This window comes from Aptenodytes forsteri, unplaced genomic scaffold (genome assembly GCF_000699145.1).
Source record: "Aptenodytes forsteri isolate BGI_AS27 unplaced genomic scaffold, ASM69914v1 Scaffold82, whole genome shotgun sequence".
Lineage (NCBI taxonomy): Eukaryota > Metazoa > Chordata > Aves > Sphenisciformes > Spheniscidae > Aptenodytes > Aptenodytes forsteri.
In genome coordinates this window covers 1,774,717-1,792,256 of record NW_008795490.1, presented here as the reverse complement: position 1 = coordinate 1,792,256, position 17,540 = coordinate 1,774,717, and the positions used below count along the sequence as shown (strand labels likewise).

The 17,540-nt window shown below is 39.9% G+C and overlaps 1 protein-coding gene across 1 annotated transcript in view; it reads right to left on the bottom strand.

Moving 5' to 3' along the window:
- Window positions 1-236: 236 nt before the first annotated feature.
- Window positions 237-17,540, bottom strand: part of PPP1R14C (protein phosphatase 1 regulatory inhibitor subunit 14C) — a 39,161-nt gene continuing 21,857 nt past the window's right edge. The window contains exons 2-4 of the mRNA XM_009281402.2: window positions 12,772-12,855; window positions 11,347-11,379; window positions 237-1,561 (exon numbers count right to left, since the gene is read on the bottom strand). Of these exons, the coding sequence (XP_009279677.1) occupies window positions 1,487-1,561; window positions 11,347-11,379; window positions 12,772-12,855 (192 nt within the window). The 3' untranslated portion in view covers window positions 237-1,486. The remainder of the gene's footprint in view (window positions 1,562-11,346; window positions 11,380-12,771; window positions 12,856-17,540) is intronic.

Sequence of the window (17,540 nt, the reverse complement as noted above, 5' to 3'; positions counted from 1 at the left end):
TCCCCCAGGGCACAGGGAAGCAAGGCCTCATCTGCAGAAGACTTTCAAAAGTGAGGCTGTGCACCAGGTTACAGGAGCTTGGCTGAGTGATACTGGGCAAGGGCTTTTGTTGCACATTAAAAACCAGTTAGGGTCTATACAGCTGGATTCCCGTGTACTTACCGCCTCACCGGCTTCTCTTTCTGATGAGCAAGTTCATTTACCAACTTACTCAGCAACAGTAGTCTTGTAAAGTGTACATGTAACAAGTCACAAGTTGTTCCATTTATTTGAGTAAATATCTGGTAAATAAAATCATTGGTAAACATTACAAAATTAAATACATTAAAAAAGCTTGCCAGTATACATAAAATTCACAAACATGTACTTCTTTTGAAAAATAAAATATGTTCAGAGCATCCTTGATATAAAATGCCTGACTAGTGTCACCTACCAGCATGTGGTAGCTTATTGAACATTTTAGTTCGGACATTTTCCAGGAGGGAGCAGGGATCTCTCTTCTGTTCTTGCTTTTACAAGTAAGAGAGCCCAAGTGAAGAAGTCTCCCCGCTTCTCAGGGCAGAGCCATAAACAAAGAGACTATAATATTCTTTGCCTACCTTAATAGGAGAGGAATCTGCATTCGATTAAGACCACATCACTAAATGCAAGACAGTGCTTGTAATTCATTTTGGTAGCATTGCCTTTCCTCCACTGTGAAGCAGCTTTTAAACAGCGACAGACATTTCTCTAGATATCACTGCAGGCCCTTATTCAGTATAGGTTACCACAGTTCCAAGACACCATGAGGTGGAGAGGAAATGATGTGGCAAAGCAAAGTCAAGCAAATAACTCTAAGTCTACAAATTAAGCCCTTAAAATTCCCAATTCTCCTATGCTGCAGTCTAAACAAGGAGATATGATGAAATTCTTCACTGGGCTGCTTTAAGGGTATTTAGAAAAATGGCAGCACTCATTTTAGTAATTTAAATTGGTACCTTCTGGTAGCAAATTTGCAATAACCACCGTTTAAATAATTTACTGTAACAAACTTTTCCTTCCATCCATGTGAAACAGTATTCACAACCCACTTTATAATTTATGTACAGACAAGCACAAGAAACTTGACACCCATGAGTTAAATGTACAACCAACTTAAAAAACGTTATCCAACTAGTTGCATGGAGAAGTCTCCTAGCTCTGTAAATTTACAGGGTCTTCTGGTTCACCACGTAGGCTTGCTGCCCCTCATCACTAACTCTTGGATTCTTCACTTGCTTCAGTAATCCTCAAGTGAAAGTTGAGCAGCATCCAAATTGTTGATATTCTTGATTTAAAAAATTGACACTTAAAAAAGAACCCTTAAAACACACAAAAGAAATTCCTTGAGTCAAAACTGAATAAAATCAAACTTGTGGAGAAAGACAACTATTTTAATAAAGGTCTTGTATTCAAAGTCCTATTTCCCTTGCCATGTCTTTTACAGAGTGCTACTACTTTGAGTTATTTATATACTCTTCTTTTGAGGGGGACTGAGTTTCCTCATTCCTCTTATCCGAGTTAGCAGCTCTTTGATAAATTCCTAGGAAAAAAGATTAGAAAATGAGTAATTTTTATGATCCCATAATACCATGCTTTTGAATTTAAAAAAAAATCAAAGCAAACTATACATTTTCATTTAAGCTTTTACTGCTAAGCTGGAATTTCTCTGGCCTGATCTCCAGGAACCTTATATGCATGCTCTCATCACACAGCGGAGGTGTGAACAACTAGCTTTTCCTCTGCATGAGTGTTCAGGCTCAGTCGCTAGCCATCTTTCAGGCTTTTACTACACAGGGCCTTCTACCAACTATTGAATCAAGCAAAATCTATGGCTGGATACAACACAAATAGTTGAAGCAGACTTTCACAGTTTAAGCCTGCACAGAAAATCAGCACTCCTGCCAAAAGAGGTGTTTCTCTCATCACTCTCTATGCCGGCACTAGCATTTTGCTTGGCTGCATACTCAGCTGGAACAGAAAGCCAATCTGGCTAAAAACTCAGCTGTTTTTCCTCTTGCCCTGCTACTTTCCAAGCTGGCTCAGCTCTCCAACCAGGCTTACCACTCAGCCCCACACCACTCGTGCCAGTCTGAGGCAAGGCAGGAATAAGGAGCCAGAGGTAGCACCACTAGCTTATGCTGGGTGAAACTGGTTGTGGAGCTCAGTGAATGACATTCTAAAAAAAAAAAAAATTATATATATATTCATTCATGGACAAGGTCTTTATTCACAGTGATATTTCCCCCAGTTTGATGAGTTTCTCTTTTTAAATTGTGGGAGAACAGAAACTTACAGAGTTGTACCATTATCTGAAATCCTTTGGGTATACAATTTCTTATAACAACTGCAGATGCATTAAAAGCTAAATCACCCCCTTACTGTCACATTGGGAGAATAATGTTTACCCATAGTACTATGTATACACCTACAAAAAGGTTCTTATCATGAAATCATTTATCTGTAAACATGGAATGTAATTATGGATTTAGTCAGTCAGGTTGATGTGAAAGTACAAAAAGTGTGACTTCCTAGCTGAATGCTTGAGGCTAAAGATTCCAGTGAACAAGGTCACCACCTAAGTGGTGCAGTACCTTTCCAAAAAGTCACATTGAAACATATATTATCCAGGTGCTACACTGTGCATAAGGAAAGTCTCTGTAAATGTGTACTTTAACTTAAGAAATATGTCAGGTTTTTCTGGTGGGACCACAATCTTGGCAGGTATCTCCTCAGCAGAGCAATTTCCTTTCCTGACAGTTTATGCACGTCTATACTGTACTGCATGTACTTTTGCACCATGGTTATCGTTGCACCCATACTAGCTGTGGCTTCAACTAACAGCAGCAAAGGCAGAGCAGCATACACCTCAGCGTGGGCTACAAAGGCTCACCAAAAGCCTTGTATGTTCTGGCCTCCACTCCTGAACTAACTAGATCAAGGCCAGTACAGGAATACATCTATGTATATCAATATTGCGCTTCCCATCTGGATAGACAGATAGCCTAGAGAGATGATCGGAAAAGCAGATTTGTTAAGACCCCAAATCATCCCCCTCCATCTTTTAGAAGCCGTCCTTTTCCACATAGGCACAAGCCACTGCAACAATATCCACTCAACTTGTCAGAGTACAGTACTTATCTATTTAGAGGTCAGAAAAAGGAGGGAGACAGGTTTACTCTAAAAATTCACAGCTTTCAATGCACTATGCATTGATTCTGTGTTACCCTTTCATCATTGTAAAGACCTGCTAGATAATGCAAAACTAATGTGGCATGGTGCTGTTCAACACATCCTAAATACACTTTAGTATTTTTTACTATCAAACTTAAATGAAGCCCTGCAGTGAAATCATTACAGAAATAAAACTCTAAAGTGATCTTAAAAGATTTTTTACTTGGGATTAATGCAATTAATATTGCCTTTCAACAGCTCTTTCCATAAAAACCTATGCTCCCATGCCAAAACATCAGATTAAGACAGTTTTGGGAAGGAACAGGCTGAAGTTCAGTCTTCCCTTTGAATGACTATTATTCATCTGTTAAAGCCACAAATACTCTACACCACCTTCACTCGCCATCAAGGCGGCAACAAGACACTGCAGCTGGAAACTGTCCAACTAATTCACAGAAGTCAAAAGTAAGAGCATTACAGGAAGGGGCATCTGCAGAGTGGACAGGGAATTCTATGGTACTCTGACTGTACCCATTTGGGATATCCCTGTTTGAAAGGCACCTCTACCATTTCTCTGTCCATTTTTTCCCACAATTCAGAAGGATTTGGAGCAAGTTTCCCTTGGATATGAAATGCAGCCCAGGGGTCAGTTGCTTTTCAATACATTACAGCAAGGGAGGGGAGTTCCTCCCCTTATACTCTGAAGCGGTACCACAAGCACCTTCTTTTGTAAAATAAGATATTTGCTTGAGGTTTTCAATATTAAAACCTCCTAGAAGCTTCTTAGTTTTACCAAAATAAACCAAACTGTAGGGGCAATCCTCTAACCAGATCTGAGGTAACTGAGGCTGTTCTTAAGGAAGGGGAAGGGAGCTGTATTCACTTGAAGAAGTACATGTGATAATTGAAAATGCTTTACCCCTCAGGAACTATTTTTCTTGAAATAAGTGTCTGCAGTACCAAACAGTAAAACAAGAGCATTTTGTATGTGGTAGACATTTTACATAATGCAGTAGTGCTGTTGTGCACATCCTGTGGGTGTGCAAACTACAGCATTGGTTCAGTACTTTTCTGATTTAAGTATCATTTTGCATCTGATGCTTGCATGGAGCCAGCTGTCATTAACACAGCTGTGCTCCAGTGCTTGCACCTTGCTTGTTTTGCAGCTCCCCATCAAGGAAAGGCGGCATTCTAGAAAAGATGCACATTTTCCCTCTTGGAGGCAGGAAAGGAGACAGAATTTCAGTAAGCCTTCACTTTATAACTGACTCAGCTTTATGACATACAGCAATACCCATTTGTTTTCTTTAAACATCACTCAAAAATTGCAGTTTTATTCCTTGTGGACATCTGAGTCAAGGCTTAATAGAAGGCTTAATATCCACATCTATCTCAACCTCATACACAAAAATCATTTTACATAGAGCATTTTCTTGAAAACCCCTCTAGAAGATATGCTAAAGTTTAGCATCATGCATTTGAAAGCTGATCATGTACCAATCTATGCTAAAAGTAGTTCTGTAACACAGGTTGGATTATCTACTTATATAATACTTATTTAATTCACAGAGTTGGAAAACATTTAATAATTCAGCTAAAGATTCAAGAACTTAAGACTTATTCTTGGAGAGCTACAGCCAGAAATACACAGGTCACATCTACTTTTAAAAGAAAAATCTCATACCAGCACTTCAGACCTTAGTAAGTGGAAAAAAAAAATGTACACAAACTCAGTTTAAATTCTTTTTGCAGATTTTCTGCAAAGAGGCCACCTTTAAATAGAGTTTTGTTACAACTATTGAGAGTCCTGTTAATTTATAATACAAAATCATTGTTTCTAGAAGATGTTTTTCTAATTCTAAAGGCAAATTTAAATGAGACAGACTAAATCTATAGTTCATTTGAACTCATCTATATTAAGCCTTAGGCATTTGTCTTCTCCCTTCTCTAATGCTTTCCCTTGAATCAAAGGCATTCCGTTCAGCAAAAGCATTCATCTAATGCAGAATAAAAAAAATAAAGACGACAAACAAAGGTGAAATGATAATTCAGGAAAGAGGAGGAAATCATTTCACCTTTCTGCTTTGGAGGTGTGATTCATTGTTTTAATGAGGTCATTTGACAGACAATGAATTTGAGGCTTCCTATTCAAGTCTTCCAATTAATTCTGGAGACTAATTAGAGTCTGTCTCTCCAGATTTCTCTTCCACAAACAGTACACATGTACTAGGACTAGTTCTTAAACCAAAATGTAGGGTTTCTAGTCCTCCTGCTTCACTAGAGCATGAAATGAATCCTAAACCAGCTTTCCTCCACGGCTTTACTTCCCTGCAGCCAAGTCAAAAATCAAAATTTCCTTGACTGCTTGCCCAAGGCTATTTCCTGGAGAGAGCCTGACTGGTTGGATGCAAAAAGTAAAGTCAGCCTGGAGAGCAATCTCCACAGCTACTTGGAGAAGAAACTAAACAATAGCTCAAAAATGCCATCAGAATGGGAAGGAAAAAAAAAAAAGGAAGAAGAGGGAACCCTACTGCCATCACCTTCCCTTCCCCACAGGCTCAAATCTGAAGCTGATCATACGGGAAGAAGGGAACTGACGAGGCGTAGATGCTTCGGGAAAACCAGGCCAGAAGCTGCCTTCTATTAGCAAGAACTGGTGCAGCATCTCTGTGGCTTCACTGAACAATCCCATTAGTACGGCCCCTCCAGTGAGGCCATGGCCCCATCAGTGCCCAGGGGAGGACAATACACAGCAATTTATCTTCTCGGTGAGCCCTATACAAGGCATTGACCAAATACCACAACGCTTAGCTATGGTCAAGACATGCAGTCCAGCTATTCTCCAATTCAGCAGCACAAACAAGCACAGCTTATTCTTGTCAAATCACCATTTGCTCTTCTATTCTTACAATATTGCTATGGGTATTTATAAGTTGTATTCATGAGTACTTCCTGAAACAAACACATGCAAGCTTAATTCCCTCCAACACTGTAGTACAATATAGGGCAAATCTCAGCAGGCGTATAAACAGATTTAGTTCACTGAATTCAGAGTGGTCAAATGGATGAACAAGAAACCATGTTTTTCTAGAAATGCCTCTGTCTGCATTGCTTTTAAATATGCTTCTTAATTTTTTTCTCTACAAAGCGCCCTATTTGATTTCAAGTAATATGGACACATAATACAGTTACTGTGGCTTAATAATTTACCACCCAACAGCTGAGCTGCAATAAACATCTGAGCTTCTACACTCCCCCAGATGTATGGCGGTACACTGCACTGAGGCTTCAGGACACACCTTTAGTTACTATTGCTTCGAATGGGTATCCTACATATTGCTGCCTTGCAATTATATTATACAACAAATAGTAAAATGAATTTGAAAGAATTCATAACATAGCAGGACCAAAAAAAATATAACCCTTCAAAATTTTAAAGGTACCATTTCAGAAGGGTTGAGCTTTATATTCATATCTGCATACCGAGTACATACATTATCTGAAGACATACTCAAAATAGTTTTTAGTTTTAAAAACCACAGTGCTTGGACCACTCTAAAACGCTGCATCACAAGCCTGTCATTTGCTGCAACTAGGAATTAAATTTGGAGAAAAATGTAGTTAAGCAAATACATCTCTACCTTTCTCAAAATTAAAGTGTTAAAAGATGCTGAAATAGTCCAGCCACTGAAGTAACTGAGTAGTCAGGGACTTAAATCTCTGCCCAAATTCTCCAGGGAATATGCACAGCAATTTAACATAGTTTGTTTGGGAATTATATTGAAAATTGTTATTAAAAGTTACCAGCAGAATAACCTTCTTTTATGATGCGACTTCATCTCCTTTTTCTCCTATTTTGCACTGAGCGAAGAATTATACTAATAAGATAGTCTAGATAGATTTAATCCTGCCTAAGTGGGAGAGATGTCTAGCCCATTCGCCTGAAGCTCTGTATATTTCTATGAGAAAAGAAAGAAGCAAAGAAACCCCAAATCTAATTTATCTAGTTTTCTTCAAAGATTAGTTATCTGCAGACATTGTGTAGCTCAACTACATCCTGCAGAGTCAGTAAACAAAAATCGCCCACTCATTGGATTTCTCTCCCACAGTAGTTTAAGAGTCTCCTTGTCATTTCTGCTGTCATGACTTTGGCAGTCCCACCAGCAGAAGCTCTAATTCACATCAGCCACAAATATTCCAGATTTTCTCCAAAGCCCAGTCTAAATGGGTGGTCTTGCTGCTACCAACAGCAGAGATACAATAACAGAGATTTAGCCAGCTTCCTTCAGAGTATGTGTCTTGACAAAACTTCCTTGATTTCATGCCCACAACAGTCTTCCTATTCTAAATAAGAGATATCAAAACCCTATCATCAAGATTACAGATTATATTTAAATTTCTTTGTAACATTCACTGCTAACATGAAACTCAAAATTCCCTGTGACCTACATTAAAATTCTCCATCGCATAGACAGAATCGAGACAGCAACTTGATAAAGGTCTGGGTGGGATTTTCCACACACGACGCATTACACTGCGTGAAGCACCGGCTGCTCTGGCACATGGATGATGCAGGAGGAGGATGCTGCTCCCTGCTCCTTTTCAACCACAGAAGTTCAGGTCCGAGATTTGGTTATGGCACTGCTTTTGCCGATAGCATACCCTTTAAGTCTGTGCAGTCCTAAAAATGAATTGCTGTTCTTTCATGTCAAGCCTTGTCTTATGTCAAGACTATGTGGCATGTACCACTTTTGAACTAGGTATGATAGTAACAGGAGAGAAGGGGAAGCAGAGAAAGTGTAAACTGTCTGAAGAATACTTCTAGCACTGTTTAATTTTGCATGGTGGGAAGACCATCATCATGTGTCAAAACACTGTCCACATTTGAGATCCCAAAGCCTATGCCTTGAGTCAGGTAGCTACTCAACTTCTCTTCAACAAGTGCTACTTCACAACACAGAGCAAGGAGATTGTGGCTCAAGTAAAAGGATGTGAAATATAATAAATACAAGTCACATATTGCAGTGATGAACACCAATGAAAACATACTTTACAGTTTGCTAGTTACCAAATGTATCTCTTAGCCACTGTTTTTTTTTTTTTTAATTATTATGTTTCTACAAAACAGCCAAGTTGGCAAATTGTGCCCAGAAGTTATTTTTAGTTTCTGGCACAATTTACAAAACTAACTTTTAATGACTGAATGACACAGTCACATTGCATATGAATCTTGATTAGCAAATCAACATTTTAATTTAAGGATCATTAACGTAAACTTAAATAGCACCCAAAAAAGTCATACTGACTGTGTGCACTTTCCTGATTAACCTTTAGTTGCCTTGTTCGGGTAAACTACACAGCTCTTTACAAGAAGGTTCCCACATTAAGCATATTTCCATACAAATTAAAACAATGGCCGTAACTGCTACCTTAGAAAAGTTTTTAAAATTTTGGAGCACATTCAACAGTCTAGCTATATTTGCCTCAGAATAAAGGTTTCATAGCAGTTCCTCATAAGTTACTGTCAGCTACTACCTTTGGCCAATTTATTAGAGGCTGAGAATTCCTTCCACCTTTCCAGTGACCTGGATAACTCTGCTTCTTCTGATGAAAAGTCAATCCAGAATACATGCAAGAATCCCTCAGTCTTTCCTTAACCTTTAGTCTAAGTGGAAGACACTAAGCAACACTGACTTAAGATACACGTTTGGGTTTGGGGTTTTTTTTTTTGGTTGGTTGGTTTGGTGTTTGTTTGTTTGTTTTTTTTTTTTAAACAGATGGGGTAAGAGCTTCAAGTTATTAAGCTTTCTGCCTGCACTATTTTTCCTTATGTTCTGAATAGTGGAGACATCATATTACATAATTTTTCCCCAGTTAGGGTTTACTGCCTTTTGCAAACTGTATAACTCTTGATGCTAAAATCCCTAGTGCACTTGATTGACTGTATTTGATTGGTCAGGAGAAATTCCATCAGCTCACATCCGTTCACCACAAATCTTCTAGAAATCCTTTCACAAACCAATTACCTCAATAGCTTTGAATGGTCTGCAAATATGAAAGGATTGCAGATTTTCTAGATGAAGTGTGGATCCTCACATAGCAAGTTTAAGCCAACTTAAAGGCTCTTCTTAGTCCACACATGGCAGCTTAAAAAAAAAAGGGAGAAATCACTATTTTTAAGTGGCCTATGTTAGCAGTCATGCCGTATTACTGGGCTTATGCTACAGATGAAGAAGAAAAGCTGCTGTTGTGAAAACAGTCCTGGGAAATGACTCCTATTTTGGCAACTACCCTCACGGAAAAGTGGATTAAGTAACTCCTCTCAACTTGGCCATCTCAAAAGATTGTCACGGAAGATGGACATTCTCCCAGGTAAATGAGCTACCTCCATCCCATCAGCAGAGGACTGAAGAGACAAGTCACAAGTTCAGTATTAAATCTCACCTTGATCCAAGTGCCTTGAGGGCAATCGAGCACACGTGTCCAGGATGATGTTTCCTGTGAACTGCCATGCCAACTTAATTTACCGGCACAAATATTTGCTGCAGTTCTATGACCAAGGTTTCCAAGTGAAAACTCACTAACATCTGTCACGTACCCTTATCAGAGCTCTGAAATTTGTCCTTGCATTAAATGTCAAGCTTCAGAGCTAAGAAAAATAATTCATATTACATATTCAATGAAGGAGGAAGAAGGGAAATTATTTGATTCTCTGCCTTCTTCATCCACCTTCAGATAACAGAGATAAGAGGTCAGCACATGAGTGGCTGCTAAACTCTTGGCAACCTGTTCCTCCCACCCACTCATGACCCTCACATTCTCTCACTAGCCTGTGAGAAGAACCATGCTCCACATGCCACATCAGTCTTCACACACCTATCTTACAAAGAAGAACTAAGGTTCAACAGCATTTGCTGAGAGAAGGCTGGAGGAGGCTGACAGGGGTCATCTGTAGCGTAGCATTACTACAGTGAGACATCTGAAGACTTGATTTTTTTTGGCCTGGCATCTCCATAATGGGAGATGTGTGTTATCTGCTGTAAAGAAACCAAGGTGCAACACAGACCAAGCTATACAAGTGTTATCATGCAAGTCTTTCTGGGTCAATTCCCTGCACTGTCAAAAAGTTAGTACCAGCAACTGTAACAGCAATTCTGGAGAACTTTCCCAATCTACCACAGGAGTCAATAAAAATGGAAAGGCCCTGAAGAAAGTATCTGATGGACAGGGAGGTGTCTATTTAACCGTACCAGTGGTTCTTCCTGACAGCCTGACTATCCTTAAGCCCCAGTAGTTTAAGTGGCTACAGCTACAGATGTTAGAGGAACCAAGCTATATGCAGCCTTGTTTCAAAAACCAAACACCTGGCTTCTAGTCATGTGCAGCTGAAAGATCCCTGATTAGGGGAATCCTGTAAGCCACCCACTCTAAATACTGCACAGCAGCCACTGGCGGGAAAGCACTGACTTTATAAATTGAACCAAGAAACTGACCCAAACTACACTTTTTTTTTTTAAATGAGTCCAAGTTTTTGTTACAATATTTACTCTTCCTAGTAAGCACACATTACTATATGAGAAGTAGGCTATATTGGCACTGGACACGTTAATGGATATTCAAGTTGAAAGTTGAGGACTTTTAACTAAATCCTGCTAATTCAGGTTATACCACGATTGTATTCAAGTCCATTCACAAAAACAATTAGCTGAGCTGCATATCTACATAACAGTTCCCAGAACAAACAATTTTACTGTCAGAGATAAAATTAAATGGCTTCAATGTTGAAGAGCACACAGTCCATCTCTCGAGTTGGTATTTCATGCAGATACAGTAGGGTTTTAACAATCTGATGAGAATTGTGTTTAGTTCTCTTGTAACACAACAGCTTTAAGCATCAGTCAAGTCAATAAGGACATTACTGAAGACAATATTGATACTTCAGCTGGAATGATCAGCAGTTCCTCCACAGGACCCAGTCCTGTTCCTACTATAGTCAAGTGACAGGCACAAACATTCCCAGGATAAAGTCCCAAGCCCATCAGCTCCCTATTAATATTCCTATATTTACTTTATTATAAGTATAAAAAAGTTACTTTAATTTGAACATAGCTACACTTTCCACACATGAATAGTATTTAAGAAAAGTCTTTTTACCTCTGTTGGTTTGTAGCAATCTACAAGAGTTTCCTAGAAGCAAAATACGAAAGCGTCAGTTCCAATACAGAATAACAGTGAACATAAACAAGTCTACAGTATGAAACCTGGCAAGGGAGTGGGGAAAGAAAAGGAGCAAGAACCAGGAATCACTGGATGAAGATGCCACTGAAAACCGAGCGTTATAGTAAGTCACCTTTGCTCCCTAGGTGGATCAGAGTGATTTGCAACAGGAGAGAAATGATGGCTTCTTTCTCCAGGTTGGAAGCTACAAAATCCCTCTCTCCAAGAAAAACTGAGAAGAGGAGAATCCAAGGACATTTCTCCCAGCAATACACATGTGAAAAGTAGCTTTCTGTGAGAGCACCACAGTCTTTGTAATGCAGAAATACAAACCTTAGCTAGGTCGGGCATTCCTAGCAGGGTGGCTGGAGCAGCTAGTTTAGGCAGAAGCAGCAAAGCTATTTATGAATGCTGAGTAAATAGCCTGGGGCTACACCCCATGTCTCTGTGGCTGGGCAGTGAGCACTGAGAAAAGGGTGCCAATAGGCACTGCCATCAGATGTGGTGCATCTAAGCACTGGTTAGTCACCTCCCAGAAGTGAGCTGAGGGCAAACCACTGCTCTGGGACAGGTTTCCTTCCTTTAGTGCATCTGAAAAGATTATGAACAGAGACCCTCATATTGGTTTTATATCTTGATTTAGATATATGTATCTCTACTAAGACAGTGATGTTTCTTTTCTTCTCCCCCTCATTCTTCCATTCATTAGCTTTTACCTCAAGCAGGATTCAGAGAATTAGAGAGCTGGTTTGAATTGTATAATTTCAGCAGACAGCTTCTGAATTTCCCTACTAATTCCTGTTGCTGACCATCTTATCCTTTCCTCAAGCTTTTAGACAAGTTACTCCAAGATAACTCGATGGTAACTTGATGGGTTCCAATTTCTAGGTAGTATAGACAGAGGAACAAAGTTTCCAGTATCCTAAGGACAAGGGAGGATTTCTGGTCTGTATATGCATGCATGTATATTGCTGCTGCAGTCAATCACAGAAACTATCCAGTCATCATAACTGACTCTCAGCCACATAATTTTTCTACATGACTGTTCTTTATTTTCTTATGTTTTCTGTTCTTTATTTTATATACTTGTAAAAATAAGAATGAGTCTAATCTGCTTCAGCATATCTCCCTATATTACTGGATTCTTTGAACTTTTATTTACTCCTGTTATCACCTACCTTCCAGAAATTTTTTATCCTAAAGGATTTTGATTACTTTTGTACAGTCCAGTAGATTATGCTAAACTCAGACCTAGGAACCTCTCAGTTCTCATTCTACACTTACAGTGGATTCAATCAAAGATATGGACCCAGATGCATTAATTCAGCTACATTCTGATTGAAAATTAGAAAATAATACTACCTGTAATTTGAGAGCTCTCTCCTCTTCATTGGCTGCATCAAGAAGGTCATCAATGTCAATTTCTACATCTGGCATCTCTTCTTCCTGAAAAGCAAAAATTCCCACTTAGTCCATAGAGATATCCTTCAACTAACCTCAAAAGCAGTCTAGTGATAGCACACATAACCCCATCTGCCTGGAGCCAGGCAAGAAGGAAGTCAGTAAGGGACGGTGGCTTGATTCCTTGCTCCCAGGCCAGCAGAAGGCCAAGCCCCAGCCACACCAGAGGTGACAGCTCCTAAGCAACCATTCCCTCACAGCCGGGACCTGTGTTACTAACCCATCCCCAGCAGCAAAAGTGATGTTATTCTCACAGTATGGGACAAGAAGATGAAGAGGTCAGGGCAGGGAAAGTAGGTGAGAGCTGCAGCAAGCCACAAAATTGCTTTGAAAACATTCTTGATTGGACTGCTTATTTTGTTACACTGTGGAAGATCTCCCTTGCTCAAAGGTGGCTTACAAAGATGACATACATGCCCCATCAGAAGAGCTCAGATTTCCAGTGCCTGCAGTGAAGCACAAAGTTTAAGGCATGGAGTATTTTAAGGAATTTTTTTTAAACCTCCACCACCCATACACTTCTCTCTTTGCATCAGACACGTTGATCCCTGAGTCAAAGCAGCAGTCCACACATTTTGAAAGACCCCTGAGCTCTAGAATCCCAATGAGAATTCATCGTCCACAGATACCACTGTTTATCGCATTTACAATTATGCAAAAAAATATTCTGCTGGCCTTTTTGCCTTTTCTCATCATAAAAGGCACTTCAAAATGGTAAAGCAGCACCTCACTGCACATACAAGACACTCTGGTCTCAGGCTCTCCCCCACACCAAGTCCCACCCTCACAGTGGCCACGGTACCACAGACACATGGCTCCTCCGTTGCCCCTGCTCCAACCAAGGCAATGCATGGGCACTGCAAGCGTCCTCTCCCACAGGTACACTGCCATTGATCAGCTCACTAGCACTGCATCACCTTGGCACCTCCTGAATGAAAGCAGGGACCTAAAAGGGTCTAAAGGAGAGGGTGGATATGAGAGTCAGGAGGAAGCAACAAGACCACTATCCCCAGCAGCAGCTGTCTTTTGTACCCCACCAACACTCTTCAAGATCCTTTAACGAAGCATTTTGACAAAAACGTGGTGGTTCCAGCAATTTGCAAAAGTTTCAACAATTGTGAAATAATTTAACAGCTCCAATAGCAACTGCCACAGGTAACACCAAAATTACTCTTCTACTGGATAAAAGAAGAGTCCAAACATTAGCAAGGAAGATAACAAATTAGCCCAAGTTAATCTAATGAAAGTTTGGTACCAAAGTGCCAAACAACTACCTATATCAGAAGCTCCAGCTAAAATGCCAACTGCTCAACATTTATTTGGGTGTGAGGAGGAAGGACAGAAGTAGGATGATTAAGTTCCCCATTCCCCATCTCTGAAGGAAAGCGTGCAGAAATACGATAGCGCAGCCGTGCAGGCTGTTAGACCCAATGAATAAAAATACACAAAGCACATCCTTTGCCCAATTAGCAGGTTCACTCTTTCAGCATGCATTTGGGTCAGAAAGAAGTGTGGGTATTGCTGAGTTGAATCACAAAAATACTACTTACTGTAACACAATCTGGCAATAAGGGAGTTTCTAACCTCATGCTATAGACTCATTAGCAATTTAAACAATGGGGGGGGAAAGGAGAGAAAAAGATTTCCACAGACTATATTCAGTAAAAGCGATCAGAATTGGAAGGGATAGAGATTAATTCATAACAGTGGTACGCCTACTTAGTAGCTTACTATCCCAACCCTATACTAATTCACATATCACACTAAGAACAAGAAATTCACCAAATAGATAAAACGTTCAGTAGCTTTACTGTCTGAGCAGCTCATGATAAATACTGTTAAGACAAGGTGCCTGGAGTTATCATTAATACTACAGGATTATCAAAATACACATCTATGGAACTGCGTAAATGCCAGTTGTGCCTCCATCTGCACTCAGAAGTGCTGTTCAGCACATTGTATCAGACAAAATATTCACATTTTGAACTCTTGCCTGTCAGCGTGGCATTCTGGCCAACTGAAACGATACTGAAAGGCGACAGTGAGGGGGAATTCCCTAGAAGGTATATAATGCTTTTTTGTAATCACACTTCATTGAAGCTGAGCGCTCGTGAAAGGTTAGTTTTACTCTGATTGGTACCAGTCATGTGGGAGAAATCCTTGCTTCTGTCCCTCTTCACTCTTACCTTCTTCAAGTCAACTTTCTCCTACATCTTCAAGGTTCACACTGCCATCAGTCCAGAGGGAAACTGTACCAGTAATTCACTGAAGCTTTGGTATAAGAGGTAACACAGCTCCTCTACATCAATGAAAGCCGTAACAAAAAAATAACTTAAGAATACTTCAGAAACAAGGGACTATAATTGTGTCTAACAAACAGACATTCAATTAAGTTACGTGTGATCTTTTACAGAAAATGTCTAACAAACAGACATTCAATTAAGTTACATTTTCTGTAAAAGATCACACGTATCTTCATCACTTCACAGCAGATTTGAACTCTGATACACAACACAAATGGAGGGGGAAACCCCAAAAGGTAACTCCTGCTCTTATTTTTGGCTGAATAAACAAACGTAATCAAAGCATTTTTCCCCCCTCTGAACTGCTGTGCCTGCATGATCTCAAGAGTTTTATGTTAGGCATGAAAAACACGTGCTTAGGTCAGGAGCATGACCACTTCACAACAGCTGTAATGACTGTTTCTTCCTTCCCTCTGTCATGTCTTCTGTTTGCCTGATTTTATTGGTGAGATAAGTGTGGTTGATCCTACTACAATTAAGCAGCTAGATCCAGATTAGGCTGGGGCAAGCCTGAAAGCGGCTGTGCATAGCTGAAGGGTGGTATTTCAAGGGTCTTGTTAGCACCGTGACACTGTGCAAGGAAACCAAAGCACTGCCACATTCTGCTCCAGTGAGAGGGAGACAAGGTGTTGCAAATAGATGATGGGGAGAAAAAAGAAAGCAGAAGAAGCATGCTGACAGGGAGCAGCCTCCAGAAAAGCTAAAACAGAAGATGTGTGGGGTTGCGAGTGCAAACACCCATCAATGGAAACAGTTGGGGGAGGGGAGGATGGACACTCTCCTTTTAAGCACCCTCTCCAGTTTGCATTAACAATGTAGGCAGGACATGAGCTGATTTCTGCTTGAGTATTCAAAAGTCAAAAAATATCACCAAAGTTAGCTTCCGTGCTATTTAATGCAACTTAAATTCAACCTTGCATTGGAAGACAGCCCCATGGTTATTTAGGTTGCATGAATTCTTTGCAGGCTACTGGCAAAAGACTTTGGGGCACTGACATGCATTAAGTAGTAAATAGCTGTAGCAGTTTAAGACATTACAACCTCTCCAACTGCAGCCTCTGGCAGAGGTGATCACTGCCCCAGCAGTGAATGGAACAGAAACAAGTGAGCATCCCTTAGTGAGACCAGGGAAAAGGTTAACAGCCTCTGAAACCACTTCCCACAGCAGCTTAAGCCAAAGGGCTGGATTTTGCAGGGGCAGCTGAAGAACACTTGCACACTCTAGTCTGCTGACCCTGAGGACAGCACCTCCAGCACAGCAAGAGCAGGTCCGACATAGTTACAAGTATTTACTAATTAAAAATTTATCTGAGGCTTTAAAATTTAAAGGACGATAGTGGGAAGTTTATCCAGAGGGCAACTATGAACCCAACTCTCAAATTAGCCTGCTATCCCTCATCCTCACTGCCCATTCACTGTGCACCATCTCATTCGCAGTGCTGGGAAATAATGAAATAGGTTTGTTTGGTTTTTACTTTAGATTTTAAGCTTGGGAGAGAAAGGAGAAGTTAAGTACAGCAAGAAAAGTTAAAGCCATCATTCGTATAGCGAGTTTGGAAGCAACCTGAAAGGACAGCAAGAGAAAGATGAAGGAAAAGGAGGGAAAGACGACCATACAATTCAGATCTATGAAAGTTTCATACCATATGAATCAGCGATTTCTCTCAAAGTCCTGGAAGATGGCCAATGTAAGTGATCAAAACCAAACTAGAAAATAGGACCAGTTCTTCTGGAAGTATCCATTTAATATATGAAAAGATTTATTTATTTTTAAAAAGAGACATCTGCTGGACATCTAATACAGTCAGCTCTAAACAAGTTCATCTGCAGATATGGACGGCACTGCCCCAATGCAAGACAATGGTTTAAGTTTTAGGATGATAAATAAAAGTACCATAAATTACTAGGACTATAAGTCGTTCGTTGCATATGTAACCTGGTGGGATTATGAATGGATTGCACTTAGTACAGATAGAAGAATACCACCAAATAGTCATTTGTATGAAACACAAAGGAAAAAACCCCCTGTGTGTTCCTCGTTTCAAATCATTCAGTTGTTTTTGGGGACTTATGGGTCAGGGCAAAAGTAGATGATAATGAAAATAAGAAGGATAGTTTAAGTAATCAAAAATTATGAATCCATAATCAAAGACAGCTCTTTTCAACTTAAAGCTAATCCTAATTAAGTGGAGAGTCAAAATACCACAGCTAAAATAAAGCTGTTTGCAACACAAAAATGCTGCTAGTGTCTATTGATAGGTATAAAGAAGAGAAGATTAGGAAAGGATGTTAAAGATGTTTAGAGACAACAAAAAAATGTTTTCACAAATATATTAATGACAAAAAGAGAGCCAAGGAGAATCTCCA